The sequence below is a fragment of the Staurois parvus genome, unplaced genomic scaffold (assembly GCF_062004578.1).
Source record: "Staurois parvus isolate SC_StPar_1 unplaced genomic scaffold, SC_StPar_1.0 ptg000080l, whole genome shotgun sequence".
Lineage (NCBI taxonomy): Eukaryota > Metazoa > Chordata > Amphibia > Anura > Ranidae > Staurois > Staurois parvus.
Window position 1 is genome coordinate 8,148,545 of NW_028317876.1, and position 17,697 is coordinate 8,166,241.

Here is a 17,697-nt window from a genome sequence, read left to right on the forward strand (position 1 = left end):
CATTTTTTTTAGATGCTTTTTGGAAAAGTCTAATTTGGCTTTTCTATTCTTCTGGCTTATGAATGGTTTGCACCTTGTGGTGAACCCTTTGTATTTGCTCTTGTGAAGTCTTCTCTTGAATTTAGGCTTTGACAATGATACGCCCACATCCTGAAGAGTGTCTTTCACTGTGTGTCTGGATGTTGTGAATGGGTTTTTCTTTACCATAGAGAGGATTCTGCGATCATCCACCACTGTTGTCTTCCGTGGACGTCATTGTTTTTTATGTTGCTGAGCTCACCAGTGCGTTCTTCTTTCTTCAGAATTGATTTGGCCACTCCTAATGTTGCTTCTATCTCTCTAACGGATTTGTTTCGTTTTTTGAAGCCTTACAATGGCCTGTTTCACTTGCATGGACAGCTGATTTGAACGCATGATGTAGGTTCACAGCAATAGATTCCAAATGCAAATACCACACTTAGAATCAACTCCAGACCTTTTACCGGCTTAACTGATGAAGAAATACCGAAAGAGTAGCCCACACCTGGCCATGAAACAGCTTTTGATTCAATTGTCCAATTACTTTTGGTCCCTAAAAAAGGAGGGATGGCTACTCTTAAGAGCTGGAATTCCTAAACCCTTCCTCCAATTTGGATGTACTTCCCTCAAATTTAAACCTTAGAGTGTGCACTTTTAGTCCATATCCATTATATAAACTATGTTTTGGTAAATACCTGAAAAACAAAAACAAAAAATTGTGCCTGTGTCCTGACTGTAGTTGCCGATTACCAGCTCTCCTCTGCTTACTTTGTGACAGTGTGAGGAAAGTGATGCCGATAACGAGCAACTGCGTTTACATCCTTATTAGCTGTGATTGGACACAGCTGACCACATGGTAAAGGGCCGCTGTGATTCCTGTACCGTGATCTGTGATCACAGGGCACGCCGGGTATGCGCTGCAGCGGGCGCAGTTCCGGAAGGACGCCATATTATGCCCTGTAGCACTGTATGCGCCATTCAGCAATAGCATGGTCAGCAAGTGGTTAAAGAGACTTTTTCTTGGCCCAATTAGTGTTAGTGTCTGTAAAAAATACACCCCCACTCCCTCAACCACTTTAGGCATCATTTAGGTCTTGATGGAAATGGATGTCCAGATTTCACCTGCAGAGACATCAGTTTACATGAGCACCAAAATAGGTTTCTATACACATTGCAGATTCCTGCGCAGAAAAAAATCTGCACGTGATACTAGTGTTGTGATGTGAACAGGGCTCATAGAGAACAAGTATTTCAGAATGGCTACATGAGAGAGACACTGGCTCTGCCTCTATTGGAAACACTACAGAAACAGTTTAAAAAGTCCCTTCTTCCTCCTCATCCTCAGTTGTTATTGTGTTTCTGACCTTTCAGGTGAACACATCGCTATGTTTGTTGTTTTGCTGTGCGGGTGACTGTGGTTATCTGCCATTTCTTTCTCATGCTGGCATGCTTGTTGGTATGGCCTTGAGATAGCATGAGAGTTTTTTTTTTTTTTTTACCCATTTTGCTTTACCTGGATCTCACACCTCTAGGCTGTGAGCACTGAATCCAGATGCTCCACTTGTGCCCCTTTGTGTACCTGATTTGGAGGTACATCTGCTCTGGGGAGCAGCTCGCTGGGGATGGCTGGACCTGGGTGGATTTGTCTTTGGTGCTGGGGGTACTAATAAAAGACCCAACTGAACTGCTGTCAATCACAGCCAGTGAGCCAATGAGAAGAGAAAGGGGACAGGGCCAAGTTGTGGCTCCGTGTGTGAATGGACACACGGAGCAGTGGGTGCCCCCCATATCAAGCTGCTTGCTGTGTGGGCACCTGACAGGAAGGAGGGGCCAGGAGAGCCTGCAGGGGACCTGAGAAGAAGAGGATCTGGGCTGCTGTGTGCAAACCACTGCACACAGCAGGTAAGTATAGGTATATTTGTTATATTTTCTTTAAAAAAAAAATAATCCTTTAGAATCACTTTAATAACACTATACCATAAACAATATATCAATCTAACTACAAATCTTCATGTCTATGATTTTAAGCCTATTCAATATCTATGTATTACTGTCATATCCTGTTCGTGATATGAATTAACCTTGAATACAAAAAAAAAAAAAGCCTTATTTTTTTAACCATTTGCCGCCCAGCCACTGTAGATATATGGCGGCAGGGCGGCACTCGCAGGCAAAACCACGTTTTAAAACGTGTGTTCTGTAAACAAATAGGGGGCGCGCCGCCGCCCTATCTGTCCCGCCCATCACTGCCGCAGATGTGAGTCGGCTGTTTCCCGGCGATCGGCGGCAAATAGTGTCAGACAGCACAGCTGCAGTAGCTGTGCTGTCTGTCACTTCCCTGTCAGCTCGAGGATGAGCTGATCGAGAAAGAACAGTTTCTCTTTCTCGATCAGCCTTGTCCCATCCAGTACACACCCCTGCCCCCTAGTAAAACACTCCAAAATATTTTTTTTCCCTCAAAATTGTCAGCCTTTTTTTTATAGCGCAAAAAATAAAAACCGCACAGACGATCAAATACCACCGAAAGAAAGCTCAATTTGTGGGGAAAAAAAGGATGTAAGTTTCATTTATGTACCGTATTGCATGACCGCGCAATTGTCCGTTAAACTAGCGCAGCGCTGTATAGCAGAAAAATGGCGTAAATTGCAGTATTTATACCATAGTTTCTAGACGCTATAACTTCCACACAAAGCAATCAATATACACTTATTGGGATTTTTACCGAAAACATGTAGCAGAATACATTTTGGCCTAAATTTATAACCAACTTTGAGTTTACTATATATTTTTTATAGCTGAAAGTAAAAAATATTGTTTTTCTTCAAATATTGTTTATAGCGTGAAAAATAAAAAGCGCACAGGTGATCAAATTACACCGAAAGAAAGCTCTATTTGTGTGAAAAAAAGGACGTAAATTTCGTTTGGGTGCAGCATTGCATGACCGCGCAATTATCAGTTGAATTAGTGCAGCGCCGAGTAGCAAAAAGAGGCCTGGTCATTAAGGGGGGTAAATCCTCAGGAGCTCAAGTGGGTAAACAGTTTCAATGAAATAAGCAATACTGACCTTTATGGATATAAATTTCACAGCAACATCAAATGGATACACAGTTTCAATGGTGACCGTTTCATCCTTTACAGAAAAAAAAAAAAAATAATGTGGAAACACTGAGAACACAGCCTAAAATAAAACTGGTTATAAACCACCTGGTTCACACCTATGCAGTTTCCTTTTGATCTACTTCTGCAGTGCATTTTTTCACATGCATTTGTGACACATTTTGCATTTATTTATGCTTTTTTTGTCCAATTTGTTGTTGGGCAGATTAAAAAGCACAAATTGCGACAAAAAAGCATAAAAAAAAAAAACCTCACTACATGCTTTTCTGTAGCGTCTCTATTAAATAAAAAATGCACTGTTTTGCGTTTAAAAAAGTCCCTGGCCCTTTCCAAAAACGCAGCAGCTGAAAAAAAAAGCATAGATGTGAATGTGTCTCATAGGAAACCATGTTAAATGGACTGTAGTTTTTTTCTGGAAACCCCCACCCCAAAAAACGCATAGCTGTGAACCAGGCCTACAATGTACTTTCCCTTTTAGCACAAGATCCTATAACGGTTTAAAAAATAAACAAATATAATTATTTTTATTTTTCACAAGTGTTTATGTGCTGTCCCAAGGCAAATTTTGTAAGAAGTGATTGCACTGGAATCTGCCTAAGAAACTTTTCTGAAGTCTCAACAGACATATCCCTTCCATCACCTGTGCTAGGTATATTAATTCATCAATAAGGAAAGGACATGGGGCTGAATTAAATGCAGAGACATATATATATATATATATATATATATATATATATATATATATATATATATATATATATATAACTAATTCCCTGGTTATGCAGTGTGTAAATTGTTGATTAGAAATAGAAATCCTTTCGTAGGCACAACTGTTCACGTATATGTTAACTATACCAAATACCACCAGTGTAGAGAAGTCAGTAATTACAGATGGCCCCTGAGCAGTTACACACTGTAGACAGTTCTAAATGAGAGGAGCATCTTACCCGGTGACATCTGCAGACAATATCCTTGCCCTCTACAGATGTGTCTATCAGGTATGAAACATAAACCAGGAAAACACGTGTGCCAACTGTACCGCAGCGAATGTATAGAGGCATATCCAGCTGTAAAAAACAAACAAACCACCAAAGCTACTGAACTGTCGTATATAAATGCAAAGGCATAACAAAATATTATCTAAAAGAAAACCAGAGGCATTGCCAAAACATCCTGTACTTTCAGTTTCTGAACTGAGCTGGAAGAGAGATAATTTGAATGGGCACAAACAGGAAAACGTGCTGCGGTTTGTCATACAGAGTGACTGCCTTTTCAGCACATGCTGAATTACAAAAGGATATCACCCACATAGGAATATATATTTAACTTTCTAGGAACAATTATTAAAGTGTACCTATGGTCAAAATGTAAATCATATATTTATTAAAATCTAAAGGATAGTGCAGGAAATCCTCTTGCGCTAACAAATGGTGAACAACTAATACAGCTGCCAACACTCTCCTACTAATACCTAGTGTAGTGTACAAACATGAATAAATATATATAGTGTGGCGCTCAAAATAAATAAATAACAATGTGTAATCAATTACTGATTAATATAATAAATATTCCATAAAAATAACAATAATACCTCAAGTGATCACACTCTAAAATATCAAAGTGTCTCAAATAAATAGGTGCATCAATAAATAACTCAAGTGTTCACACTCTAAAAATGTATCAGGTGACTAAAATAAATCACATGCTTGTAATTAATAAAAAGTCAATACCAACTTATTACAAAGTGTAAAAGTGCCAAATAATAGTGCCAAAGAATATATAAATGTCCGTTCCTTCAAAATCAATTTAAAGTAATGTTCTTCACGTGATAAATTAATTCATGCAATAAATGGTGATAATCAATAAGTGATACGCATTACAAAAAAATAGAAAGTATTTACAAGAAGCATTGGAGTATTCTCAAATTGGATCCTGTCATAGGAGGGTTGCTACCGGATGGTCCCAGATTCATATATAGAAAAGCACCTAATATTAGGTCAAAGGTGGTCAGGAGTATATTAGACCCCCCCAAAACTAGTCACATCACTTTCCTCGATGAAAAAGGTTTTTTTCCATGTAGAAATTGTTTTACCTGTGTCGCTACAAAAAGAGGGAATAAAAGAAGGAATAATTTTACTGCTACTGCTACTGGTCAATTTTATCAGATTAATGAATTTATAACATGTAAAACAGAGGGAGTTGTGTATTGCCTGGAGTGTGATTGTGGACTCCAATACGTAGGCAGAACTAAGAGGCCCCTGTGGAAAAGACTTAGGGAGCTTGTTCAGAACATCATCAAGGGATTCCCGAAACATAGTGTCTCTAGGCATTTTGCCAATTATCATAACAAGGACCCCAGTACATTAAAATTTTGGGGGATCGAGAAATTTAAGAGGCAATGGAGAGGGAACAATAAAATAAAATCCCTAAGCAAGGCCGAGTCCAGGTGGATTTATTACATGAACACCCAGGTCCCTAAAGGGTTAAATGTCGAATTTGACTTGAATTGCTTTATAAGTGATTTTTGAGGTTATAGTAATATTACTGTTGTTTGACATTTGTATGAGCATGTATATTGGTATATTGAAATAGTATTTGCTGGCATTTCGAAATTTTTTACATTTTTTAAATATATTTTAATGTTTCATATTTTTATGAATTATTCTGCATTGATGGATATCAATGACAGTGTACATTATGCTATATTATATTATGGAGGTAGATTTTATTCTGTAAATGTGTGGGTAGATTACATGTTAGAAGGGATATTTTCACCTACATTTAAGCCTAAATGTTATTTAGGTATTTTTAATGATCAATTTTTAATGAATAATGATTTCATAGGTTATTCCTGGATTTATACATTTTTTCCGTATGGACTTTTGTCATAACTTTTTATTTTTATTTCTATATAGATTTTTGGTATATGTTTTAAGGGATTAGATGATTATATAATAAAGGTTGTCATTTTCCCCCTTTTTTTAATAATTTTTTATAATAATTTTTTAATATTTTATGAATTATCCATTAGGGCTCCTTAAAAAGCACGTCATTCGATGTAGTTTTTTTTTTATGTGAATTACAAGGCGTTTTAATTATGTCCCCATATAAATGTCTGTGTAGAATGACACCAATAAAATGGCCGCGGTCAGAATGAAACTAGTCTTCTGAAAAATGGCGCGGGTACCGCCGATTATGTGAGAGGCGGGCCGCGACCAATGAGGGTTGATTGGTCCAGTATATAGGGAGGAACTGCGTCCGATATCTGTTACCCCGAGGAAGTCACGACTTGTAAGTGACGTAACGCGTAGGTTTACGAGTACGCAGTCTCCGGTGCGCGGTGACGCACTTCCGGCGTGTAACGCCATCTTGCTACACCAGGAAGTCCCAGTTCACATGCAGTGTACCCACACATCGGTGAGGAGGGAGGACTGCTGAGATATGTGAGTTCTGCTACTTTGCATATTTGAAATAAAAGGAGTCGTTAATACTACACTTAGAGGGTGTTTTCTTCTTTGGCTCACTGGATTGGTGAGCTATTGTTCTTTAAGGCACCTGGGCTGCATAAGGGAAATAGGAGGCCCACCAGGAAAGACAAAGAAGGAAGAAAAAGTTGTTGGCTTTCTTTGATTCTAGGATCCAGGTTGATCCTACAAGCCTGTTGGCCCTTAGGGGTCGCAGGGAGGAGGTGAGGAGGCATTTCAGCTATTGTTTGGAGAAGATTTTTGGCACAAATCACTTATTGATTATCACCATTTATTGCATGAATTAATTTATCACGTGAAGAACATTACTTTAAATTGATTTTGAAGGAACGGACATTTATATATTCTTTGGCACTATTATTTGGCACTTTTACACTTTGTAATAAGTTGGTATTGACTTTTTATTAATTACAAGCATGTGATTTATTTTAGTCACCTGATACATTTTTAGAGTGTGAACACTTGAGTTATTTATTGATGCACCTATTTATTTGAGACACTTTGATATTTTAGAGTGTGATCACTTGAGGTATTATTGTTATTTTTATGGAATATTTATTATATTAATCAGTAATTGATTACACATTGTTATTTATTTATTTTGAGCGCCACACTATATATATTTATTCATATATTTATTGCCACATTGTATTGCGATTATTTCTAGCCTACTCCTATTACTCTTGATCTTGCAAACTTACTTTGTGAAGATTCCCACACATTTAGGCCTCATGCACACTGGGCGTTTTTACAGCTGTTCCTAGGGGAGTCTTTTTTTTTTTTTCTGGCTCAAAACACCCTTGCATGTTAGCCTGTGTCTCCATGCACACAAACTTTTAGGCCTCATGCACACTGGACATTAGAGAAATGACAGTAGCGTCAGCTGTAGAATGCTGCGTTAAAAATGTGAGTTTTGTTGCATTTTTTAGCGTGAGGCTCAAAAACGCTTATAAACGCTGGATATCCATATTTTTAATGCGTTTTGCAGCATTAGAGTGTTTTTACAGCTGAAAAACTTCTCTTCAAAATTACATAGTTCTGGGTTTTTTCCAGCCTGAAAACACCCCTGCCAAAAAATGCTGATAAAAGCCTATGTGTGTATGGACACATAGGATAACATGCTGGGGAGTTTACTGGCTGTAGAAAAAAAAAGCCTGATACCAAAAACATCAGCTGTAAAAAGTCCAGTGTGCATTAGGCCTTAGAAGTGTTTAGTGGCAGGAGAGTTTAGAGGCAGGAAAAAAAACCCCCACTGCCAGGGAATCCAGCAGCAGAGTTTTGGCAGAATTTTTTTTTGACGTGTGTAAACGTGCATTAACGCTAGGTGCATTTAGGACTTGAGTATTAATTCATTTTACTAGTCAGAATAAAAGATTTGAGTGGGAGCAAATGGCTCTCACTGCTGTGTCAATAAGGAGCAAGATACCCAGACAGCCAAGGCTCCACGCACATCGCTGGATTGAAGGGGGCTCTGGCGAGTATTAGGGGGCTGTGGGGGGAGCAGCACACTGAAGGTTTTTTGCCTTAATGCATTGAATGCATGAAGGTAAAAAAACCTTCAGACTGTACAACCACTTTCAGAACACGTCCAGTGTGCATGAGGCCTTACTCCTTTGAATTCTGTGACATGCTGTGTCACACATTTCACAGAGCCTACCTTCTGACCTACAGAGGGGCTGAGAAGAGGAGGCAGGCAGCAAGGTACCATGGTAATTGTACAGTAAATGAAAAGTAAACAGCAGTGGAGAAGCAGCAAAGCATGCAGGGTATCCAGGAAGTTGTGGAAAGAAATGACTAGCAGAACTCTCAACATGAAAGAAGATTTTTTAAGTAAGCTTATACTAAATTGTCAAAAATAACTAGCTTTTGTATTGCTATTAGAATAGTGATGTTATGCACAGTCAAAGGGTGGTGGGGGGGGGAATAGGTAAGGGGAGGGGTAAAAGGTCACAGAGATTAAGGTTATTTCTGGGGAGTGTTATGACAGAAATGTGTAATGTATACTGTCTGTTTTATTAGCTTTTGTACATTTAATATGGTGATTTGAAAACAATAAAATATTAAAAAAAAAAAAAAAAGAATAGTGATGTTATAAAATGAAAATGTAAGCTGTGATCATAGAAATCCTTTAATAAAGACATATATACTCTGATGAATTGTGGGTGTGGGGGGGCTTATAAGGAATTTACTTTCTATGTACACACACTGACAGAGTGTAAAAACACATAGTAGTGAGTTACTAGGTGTTGTGGTGCAATGCATGTGTATCATAGCTTCACTGCCTGGAGTGGCACAGCAAACACACTAATGCACATAATGTGTGTTAACATGTGTTGCAGTAATACATGAGTTGTCTCAGTGTATCTGACCGCTAAGGTGTGTTTCAATCTGTAGAGCAAAATAACACTTTTGATAATGAAATCATATTTTACACATCATACCAATATAAGGGCCAACAGATGAGGGGAAAAACGGTCAGAAGGACTTGGCTAAATAAGGGACATCTCAGAAGTTGAAGTCAGTTATGAAAGCAATACAAACAGAAAACTATTAATTTTTCTACTAGAAAAGGTGTAGATAATTGCTATATTTTTGTATGATCCACTCTGAATCCTTTGTATGCACAGCACACAGAGGGGATGCCATACAATTTCACAATTAAATTATAGTGTTAACATAGCTAGTAGCCCACAGTATGTTTACCTGCAATAAACTGGCACTATATAAATCCTGTTTAATAATAGTAAAGGATAAGTTCACCTTCTGGAACATGTAACGTGTTCTAGCTTCGACAGCCGATTCCCCCGATCTTCCCCTCATTGTGACAGCGGGCTGGGGATCTCCGCCCACACATCCGCACCATTCATTTACAATTTTCTGTGAATGCATGAACTACAACTACAGTAAGCCATTGCGGCTGATAACTTGTAGACCTGAATGAACTGTGATGTTGCTGATGAGCGGCCTATTCGTTCATTCACAAGCCCTACAGCTTGTAAATAGTCAGACCGTATGAAGGTATGGGCGGAAAGCTGCAGGGCTTGTTTGCAGGAGTCTGGCATTGCACCCCTGATCAACTGATCATGGGTGCAATGCTTTCCAGGCTCTTTTTTATTATTATACAGGATTTATATAGCGCCAATAGTTTGCTCAGCGCTGTCTTTAGCCTGTACATTTCCAGGCTCTTTAGCCTGTATATTTTTCCTGCAAAAATATGTGCATTTATCATTTTTTCCCAAAAAGATGAACATATCCTTTAAAAAAAAAAAAGGAAAATGTTGTTTGTCTTCCTTTAGTACAGCTGCCCGCACACACAGAATGCACACAGGCGTAAACTAATTGATGCTAGTAAGGTCAGAGTAGCACCTTTTCTCCAGGCTGCAGGTTTCCTATGGGGACGTCAGTGAGCAAAGCTGGGCTTGAGTCATCGCACATTTCTGCTCCCTGAAGCGTAACCAGAGTCTTCTGTGTCAGATTGGCATCCTGCCCTGTGAGAGACATTGTTTTCCTGGGTTATGACACAATACATACTTTGCTGAGGGTCAGCTCAGGTGATCCAAGCACTATTTAACACTATGGCTACAACAGTGTTGCTTTTACCATAAACTGAATATAATCACTACAGTTAATCAACACAGGTATACAAATTTATTAGTAAACCTCTAAAACAGTATTAAACCCAAAAGCAAAACATTTATTGTTGCTTACCATATTGCAGCTTACCAATTCTTAGATGTGATGACTGTATTAGTTTCATTTTTAACGCTCTTTCTTCTATTTTCATCTGGTGATCTAGCCAGTAAATCTGTTGTTTTTCAACAGAACAAGCCTTCTTGCATTTGCAGGGATGAGACAAAGCATTTAACACTGACAGGGGTGTTTAAAATATTCAAATTTTATTTATGTAAAACCTTTATCCCAAAAAGGAAAAAATGGTTTGCTGTAACGGATTATAAAGTATTAGCTGGAGTTTGTCTTCAAATTGTTATAGTATCTAAATCTCCTAGTATATTTAACACCCCCTCCCCCCCAGACTGAAAATTTTGCTTTCTAAATGTGCCCCTTGTGCGTCTTCATCCAGAGTGGGGTCTCTTTAATACAGGAGGTGTGTTACTGTCCAGATCACCAGGTAAAAACAAGGGGAAAAAAAAAAACCTAAAAAAGAAACTAATGCAGTCACCGTATCTAATTATTGGTAAGCTGCAACACATAACATTTTTGATTAATACAGCTGTTAATGTATAATTTAATGTGGAACTGCAGAAATGTATTGGATATGGTGGAAGAACTCTAAACAGATTTGTATTCCATTTTGGAATATGTACCTATCCTTTAACATACCACATATAGTTATTGTTGCTTATATTGGCAATATTTAATAACCAACTCCAGCCAGAACACCCTATTTGCGATTGTGGATAGAGAGGGAAAAGGTTAAAACCCTGTCATGTTTTAAATGAGGTCGATAACCTTAATGAAGAAAGTCTGTTGTCTGATTTTAAATAAAGTCTGAAATCAAATCTTCCTATTTTCTCTCACACCTGTCACCTGGATAGGAAGTGAGGGAAAATAAAGACAGCAATAATAAAAAAAAAAAAAAAAGAAAAAAAGGATAAAAAAAAGGAAAAAACAACCCACTTCCTCACACCTATAGAAAATGTATTTTTATTAATACCTTACTTACCTGCATCTTGGGATGGGGGGGTTGATTTACCTATTCTGTCACACCTGACAAATACCACTACACTGTCCTCGACAGCCACAGGCCTTTTGTGTGATTAATTTGTTTTTTTTATGTGCGTTGTATGAATGTTTTCATTGTTCTGTTAGGAATCGCATCACATGACAATGCACAGAAGTCAGACATCCCTCATTTTTACCAAACCAGTGAAACGCACTGCACAGAGGTGAACAACTTCTTTAGATTCAATGTATTTTTATTGGTACATGCCTTTGTGTGTGCCAAAATGCACATAAAAATTAGGTGTAAACCAGTCCTTAGGTCTTCCACCAGTGTGGTTTCCCATGACAGCCAATCATGGTAATACCATGGAGTTGGTTTACAAACAAACCAGCAAGTCATCAAGTTAAATAGTCTGATAGAAATTATACTTAAAATAACTTAAGGCCTCTTGCATACTGCTGCCAAAATACTGAGCATTTTCAGGCATACAGGTTTTGTTTTTATTGACCTAAATGCAGCCATTGTTTTCAATATGCCTGTACACTCATGCGTGTAATCATGCGCTACATATAAATGAGGGAGACAAAATGCAGAAATATGAGCTGACAATCAGTATTTTAAGTTTTATTGAAAGTAAACATTGTTAATTTGAGGAAGTTAGAATTTTACTCATATGTTCACATACGTGCAAAATAAACACCTGAAATTTCAGCCAGGAATACTGTTGTGTAAACATCAGTACAATGTGCAAGTACCCTAAAACACTATTTTAAGTTTGTTTTGTCAGGTTTCAATAAAAGTACTTGAGCAAAGTATTTCATTAAAGAGTGCATCAAATAAAAGCCCAACAGGTCTTTAAATACTGTAAAATGGTTTATGTAGTCAAATTAGTTGTAGAGGTTATGTCACAGTAACGAACACATACTGATACAGCTAAATTCGGTCTAGGCAACTAGGGTTTCATGCCTCTGGTAATTAACAGGTTAAGCACATCCCAAGGAAAATTTAAGCATGCATATATTCAATACATGACATTCGCCAATGTTTTATTCCTTTAGAGACCCTGCAAGTACAGAAAAATACCTGCTGATCTGCCTAATACCCTCAGATCTCAATTGTGGGCTGACAAGAGTGGTGTCAGTCCTTCCCACTGTGTCTTTTGCTAAACTACTTTAACCACTCCTACTGTCTTTATAGTCACAGAATAGGGACAAACTGATTAAAAACAGACCAAAAAAGCAAATTAGAATGCAAGACACAATTGGGATGATTACCGCATCCACACCAAATGTCTGGATGGGGAAAATAGGTGCAGTTGTTTTCTTTCAGCCGAATGGTAATGCAAGGCACAGTGGGGAGGATTCCCACATCTGTACCAAATGTGTGCATGGGGGAAACAGTTCAGTTGTTTTCGTTCAGCCCACATTTGATGGGGATGCGGGAATCCTCCCCACTGTGTCTTTGTATTCTGACAGCAGTTCTACCCTGCCATCAGATTACACTGATCAATGCCTGCAGCCAATTGGCTGCATGTACTGATCAAAGCAAACTTTTCCAACAAACCTGTTCTTCAGAAGTCTATCATTAGATCAAACTTTTTATGTACGGGAACGGCCATAGATGGATCAAAATTCAACCAATCCCTGCTCAACCACACAAATTTCAGTACGGCTGTGGCCAGCTTTTGAAGTACTTCAGCTTTAGTTTTTTTCATTTTCCATTTTTTTTTTTTTTTTAAACATAGAGGCTAGAACTATAAACGCACCTGGTTTAAGTCCTGCGGTCAGCTTTACATCCTTGATAACTGTCTCTTCTTGGGATTGTATTGATATCATCAGGCAGTAAATTTCATTATTTAGTGCAGGTGGCTCATGACGCAACAGGACAGACAATTTAGGTGTTCTAGATATAATCCTAGGAATAGAAAAAAAAAATCCAGATGGCAAGTCACCACTAGATGTAACATTTAATGTTAGGATAGATATATGCTTAAATATTGCTCACATAGTGCTGGCTTGGATTGTGATACTGTCCCAATGTACTTCAGCTTCTGGTAGTTTCGGTCTGCGCTTAAAAGAGCGCGACGCCTGCACTGCCTCTTGAGCCGACGCTGCATCTCCTCCACCCCCTCGCCAGTTCAGAATCACACAACGACCTGTTTCACTACCCAGGATTAGATCCACTGATGTAATCTGACAAAATGTCAATATATCAAACAATATATCATCATACTCCCTGACAACAATAAGATCTCAAATATTCATCCAATGGTTTAAGAATAACTCCAGATCGAGAAAGCAATGAATGGATTACTAATTCCACAATCAAAATATGATAAAGTTGGAAAGTCTACTTTGTTTATCTGAATTAGAGTTTTACATAATCTGCTGCAACTCTGATTTGGCACAATTGTGGGAAATTTACCTCTTAGCGTGAAGCATCTTGGGAATTATAGACTTGGAGGTGCCCTTGCCCCTTTAAACCAGGGCTTTAACAGCTATACAGTTAAATCCAGAGACCAAGCAGCAGAATGGAAAATTGGGCCTTGGGACAGCAGATTTGGACAATCTGGCAGAGCCCATGGTGCGTCTTTTAGAAGTCTTACCAGGTAAGCATAACAAAGCCACCTGGGCCAATGCTCAGCAATGAGGGTCACCAGAATGTGCTCCAGACAACATGAGCATGACCATACCAACAGCTGTAAGGCAAAGAGGAAACCTCTGTCAACAATGCAGAAAAGAGTCTTGACTGAAGAAAAAGTGAAAGAAAAAATTGCTAGATGAATCACTACTTAATTTTTACAACAGCAATGCTGAAGAAAAGATGTCTATCCTCCTAGGACACTTGCAAAAATACGGAGCCAAGCTGGTAGCAGAAGGGGTTATGCCATGTACTTTTTTTTTTTGTTTGAGAGTGTTCCATCCACCTATAGGCCCCAGAATAACTTCTTCAATGCACGAGAAATAAATGTGTATGCCAGGATTGGGCATGTAAATTATTAGTGCATTTTTGGTCAAAATAAGATGGTGGAAAGACCTTGAGAAAGAGATTGGACATAAAAAAAAAAAAACAATCCATATTTTCTCTACATAAAATGAATTTTGATCTTCTAATAAATAATGTACATCCACATTAGAATATAGTAATATTCACTTTAACCACTTGCCTACAGGGCACTTATACCCCCTTCCTCCCCAGGCCAATTTTCAGCTTTCAGCGCTGTCACACTTTGAATGACAATTGCGCGGTCATGCAACACTGTACTCAAATAAAATTATCATTTTTTTTTAGACAAATAGAGCTTTTTTTTGGTGGAATTTAATCACCTCTGGGTTTTTTATTTTTTGCTAAACAAACCAAAAACAACTGAAAATTTTGAAAAAAAAAATGTTTTTCTTAGTTTTTGTTATAAAATTTTGTAAATAAGTGATTTTTCTCCTTCACTGATGTGCTCTAATGAGGCTGCAGTGATGGGCACTGATAGGCTGCAATGATAGGTGGCACTGATGAGGAGGCACTGGTAGGTGGCAGTGATGGGCATTGACAGGCATCACTGATGGGCACTGAAAGGCGGCACTCATATGGCACTGATAGGCGGCATTGACTGGCACTGTTAGGCAGCAATGATTGGCGGCACTGAAAGGCAGCTCAGATGGGCACTGATATGTGGCATTGATGGGCACTGGCAGGTGGCATTGATGAGCGCTGACAGCTGGCACTGATGAGCACTGACAGGTGGTAATGCTGGGGTTACACTGATCATCAGGGCACACTGTACATGTCCCATCTGAGGAATGCCGATCATCGGCTCTCCTCTCCGCTCGAGCGTGACTGCTCGTGAGGAGAGAAATGCTGATAACCGGCATTTCCATATTTACATGCAATCAGCTGTGATTGGACACACCTGATCACGTGTCTAAGGGACACAGCGCACCACCGATCGCAGCGCTGTGCGCCTCCAGAGCCGCGCTCTGGGTTAGAGTGGGAGGATGTCATATGACATTCTACCAGGACGAGAGAACCGCCTTGCACCCGTCATTTCCTTATATGGCAGGCTGGAGGCGGTTAATATCCATGCAACCCCCTATCCACATACAATTCACAATTTTATGTAAATTAATAGAGTATTGTCACTGACCTCAATTTTCTTTCCAACATCTTCAGTTTTGGCCACAAATTTAAATGTGAATTTTCTGGTCTTTCCTGGCACCAGGCACATTGTCCCCTGTACTGACTGCTCCAGTATATCGCTGGCTTGGTACTGCTCTTCTACCACACAGAACTGGTTATATTCCTGTTGTAACATAACATCAAAAACATGTTTGAACTGATGCATCATATATATGAGACAAAGCAAAGTTTTTAGTCAGGTAGTCTGGGTCCTACTCTGGCAGTAAACAATCATTCTGGAAGGCAGTGATGAGTGAACAGGTAGTGATGAGTGAACCAGTCAGAATACCAGCCAAGTCAGCAAATGCAAACATTTTTATTCTAATGAATGCACAATTGTTTATTGTGAAAAGCCATAATGCAGGAATGATGACTGCCTGGATTTCTAAACTACAATTTCCTGTAGTTCTTCATGCAAACATTTAGTAGTTAAAAAAAAAAAAAAAAAATAGTAGATTGGGGCTTCTCCTAATTTGATCACCACTACCTACAGGCACAGTGTTAGACATCTAGCCTGCTGTCCTATGGCTTGTAATAATATTAGTGTGATAACAGCAAAGTTTGTAGTTGTAGGGAAATTTCTTATTCTTCACGAGTGTACCATCTAGTAAGGTATCAGCAGTGCCTCTCTAAAAATTAGAATTGCTGATCTGCATGCTTGTCAGTCAAAGTATTGAAAGCGGTTCTAAAGCCTAAACGTTCTTTACTTTAATGCATTCCCTGCAGTCAAATCCTGTGAGGCGGGAGAAGAGGGCAGGGCCAAGCAACTATGTGTCCTTGGACTCAGGCAGTGTGGCTTGGGATTGAGCCCACAGGTGTGCCACCATAGGAAGAGGCTTCCTATGGTGGCATGCTAAGAAAAGGAGGAGCCAGCAGCGCCAGCGGGGGGACCCCATAAGAGAAGGATCAGGGTCACTCTGTGCAATTCAATTGCACAGAGAAGGGAAGTATATCATGTTTGTTATTTTAACAAAAATTTGGCTTTACAATTACTTGAAGTCAAGAAAATAATGGAAACGTCTATATTCATCAAGTTTGCCTCAATCTCCTGGTGCCCAACCTGCAGCCCTTTCACCCAACTAAGGCTCTGTTATTTACTATGCAGGAAGTTGCACCAAACTCCCAGCTTGAAGGCAAATTGTCAACTTTTGTTAAAGCTGGCCATAGATGGATCAAAATTTCAATCAATCTATGGCTGTTTCCGCTCGACAGAAGAATATGGAAACGTGGACTGCTCTCAAATGGACTGTTGGAAAACTTTCATTCAATCTGCAGCCGCAGCACTAATCAGTGTATACAGATAGAGGAGGAGTCTTCACTGTCAGAATACAATAGCACAGCAGGGAGGATTCCTCTATGCACCCCACTTGTGTTGATGTGTGAATCTGTTCAGCCAGAGGGCTGATCCAAAAAAAAAACAAAAAAAAAACAAAAAAAAAAAAAAAAGGAATTATCTATGGCCAAGGCTGATCGGGAAAAAAAAAAAAAAAAAAAAAAAAAAAAGGAATCATCTATAGCCAGCCTTACTTAATAACTAAATGCTGCCCTTGCCATTAGTGGCTCCAATTTTAGAGATACATTGTGCCCCTATGGCTAAACCTCACAATCAATGTATTTTTTGTTACTGGTCATCTATTCCTATTGTGGGTTGAGGAGTGGACTGGGCTTCAGTCAAAACCCTAGTGAGAGTATTATACTTTGGGTTCCCTGCAGTTTGGAGAAACCTTGAAATGCTCATATTCATGACTTTTAGTTTGAAATCTTTAAAGGGATGGCTATTTCTAAAAAGAAAAACGTTTACACACACACACTTTATTCTCAAGGTTTGACAATGTTTAGTAATTCCATCATGGTTGTCTCTAAAGCACCCACTGCACAAAGGAATCATGAGAAGGATAACTCTGGTGTACATTACCTGGTTACTAAATCCAACACAGAGCTTGGAGAAGCGGATTGGATGTGGACAATCTGTTTTCAGATATACATACAGCTCAACTGGAGTATCAACATGAAAACTTGGGGCCAGGAACTTGGCTTTGCATTGTACTGAAAAAGGAACAGACACAAGATGGTAGAGAACCACAAATGGCAGGTTTATTAAAAATCTACAGAATGCAAGAAGTGCAGAAATGGATACCAGTTTGTAATGTACAATACATTAGGACTTCATGTGGTAAGGTATGTTTAGCTAAATGATAGCTCTTTTCTGTAATCCTATCAAAC

At 38.9% G+C, this 17,697-nt stretch overlaps 1 protein-coding gene across 1 annotated transcript in view; it reads right to left on the bottom strand.

Moving 5' to 3' along the window:
• Positions 1–17,697, bottom strand: part of TRAPPC11 (trafficking protein particle complex subunit 11) — a 56,159-nt gene that overhangs the window by 13,611 nt on the left and 24,851 nt on the right. The window contains exons 18-24 of the mRNA XM_089669635.1: positions 17,390–17,520; positions 15,443–15,598; positions 13,309–13,496; positions 13,070–13,218; positions 9,987–10,108; positions 4,083–4,202; positions 3,083–3,148 (exon numbers count right to left, since the gene is read on the bottom strand). Of these exons, the coding sequence (XP_089525761.1) occupies positions 3,083–3,148; positions 4,083–4,202; positions 9,987–10,108; positions 13,070–13,218; positions 13,309–13,496; positions 15,443–15,598; positions 17,390–17,520 (932 nt within the window). The remainder of the gene's footprint in view (positions 1–3,082; positions 3,149–4,082; positions 4,203–9,986; positions 10,109–13,069; positions 13,219–13,308; positions 13,497–15,442; positions 15,599–17,389; positions 17,521–17,697) is intronic.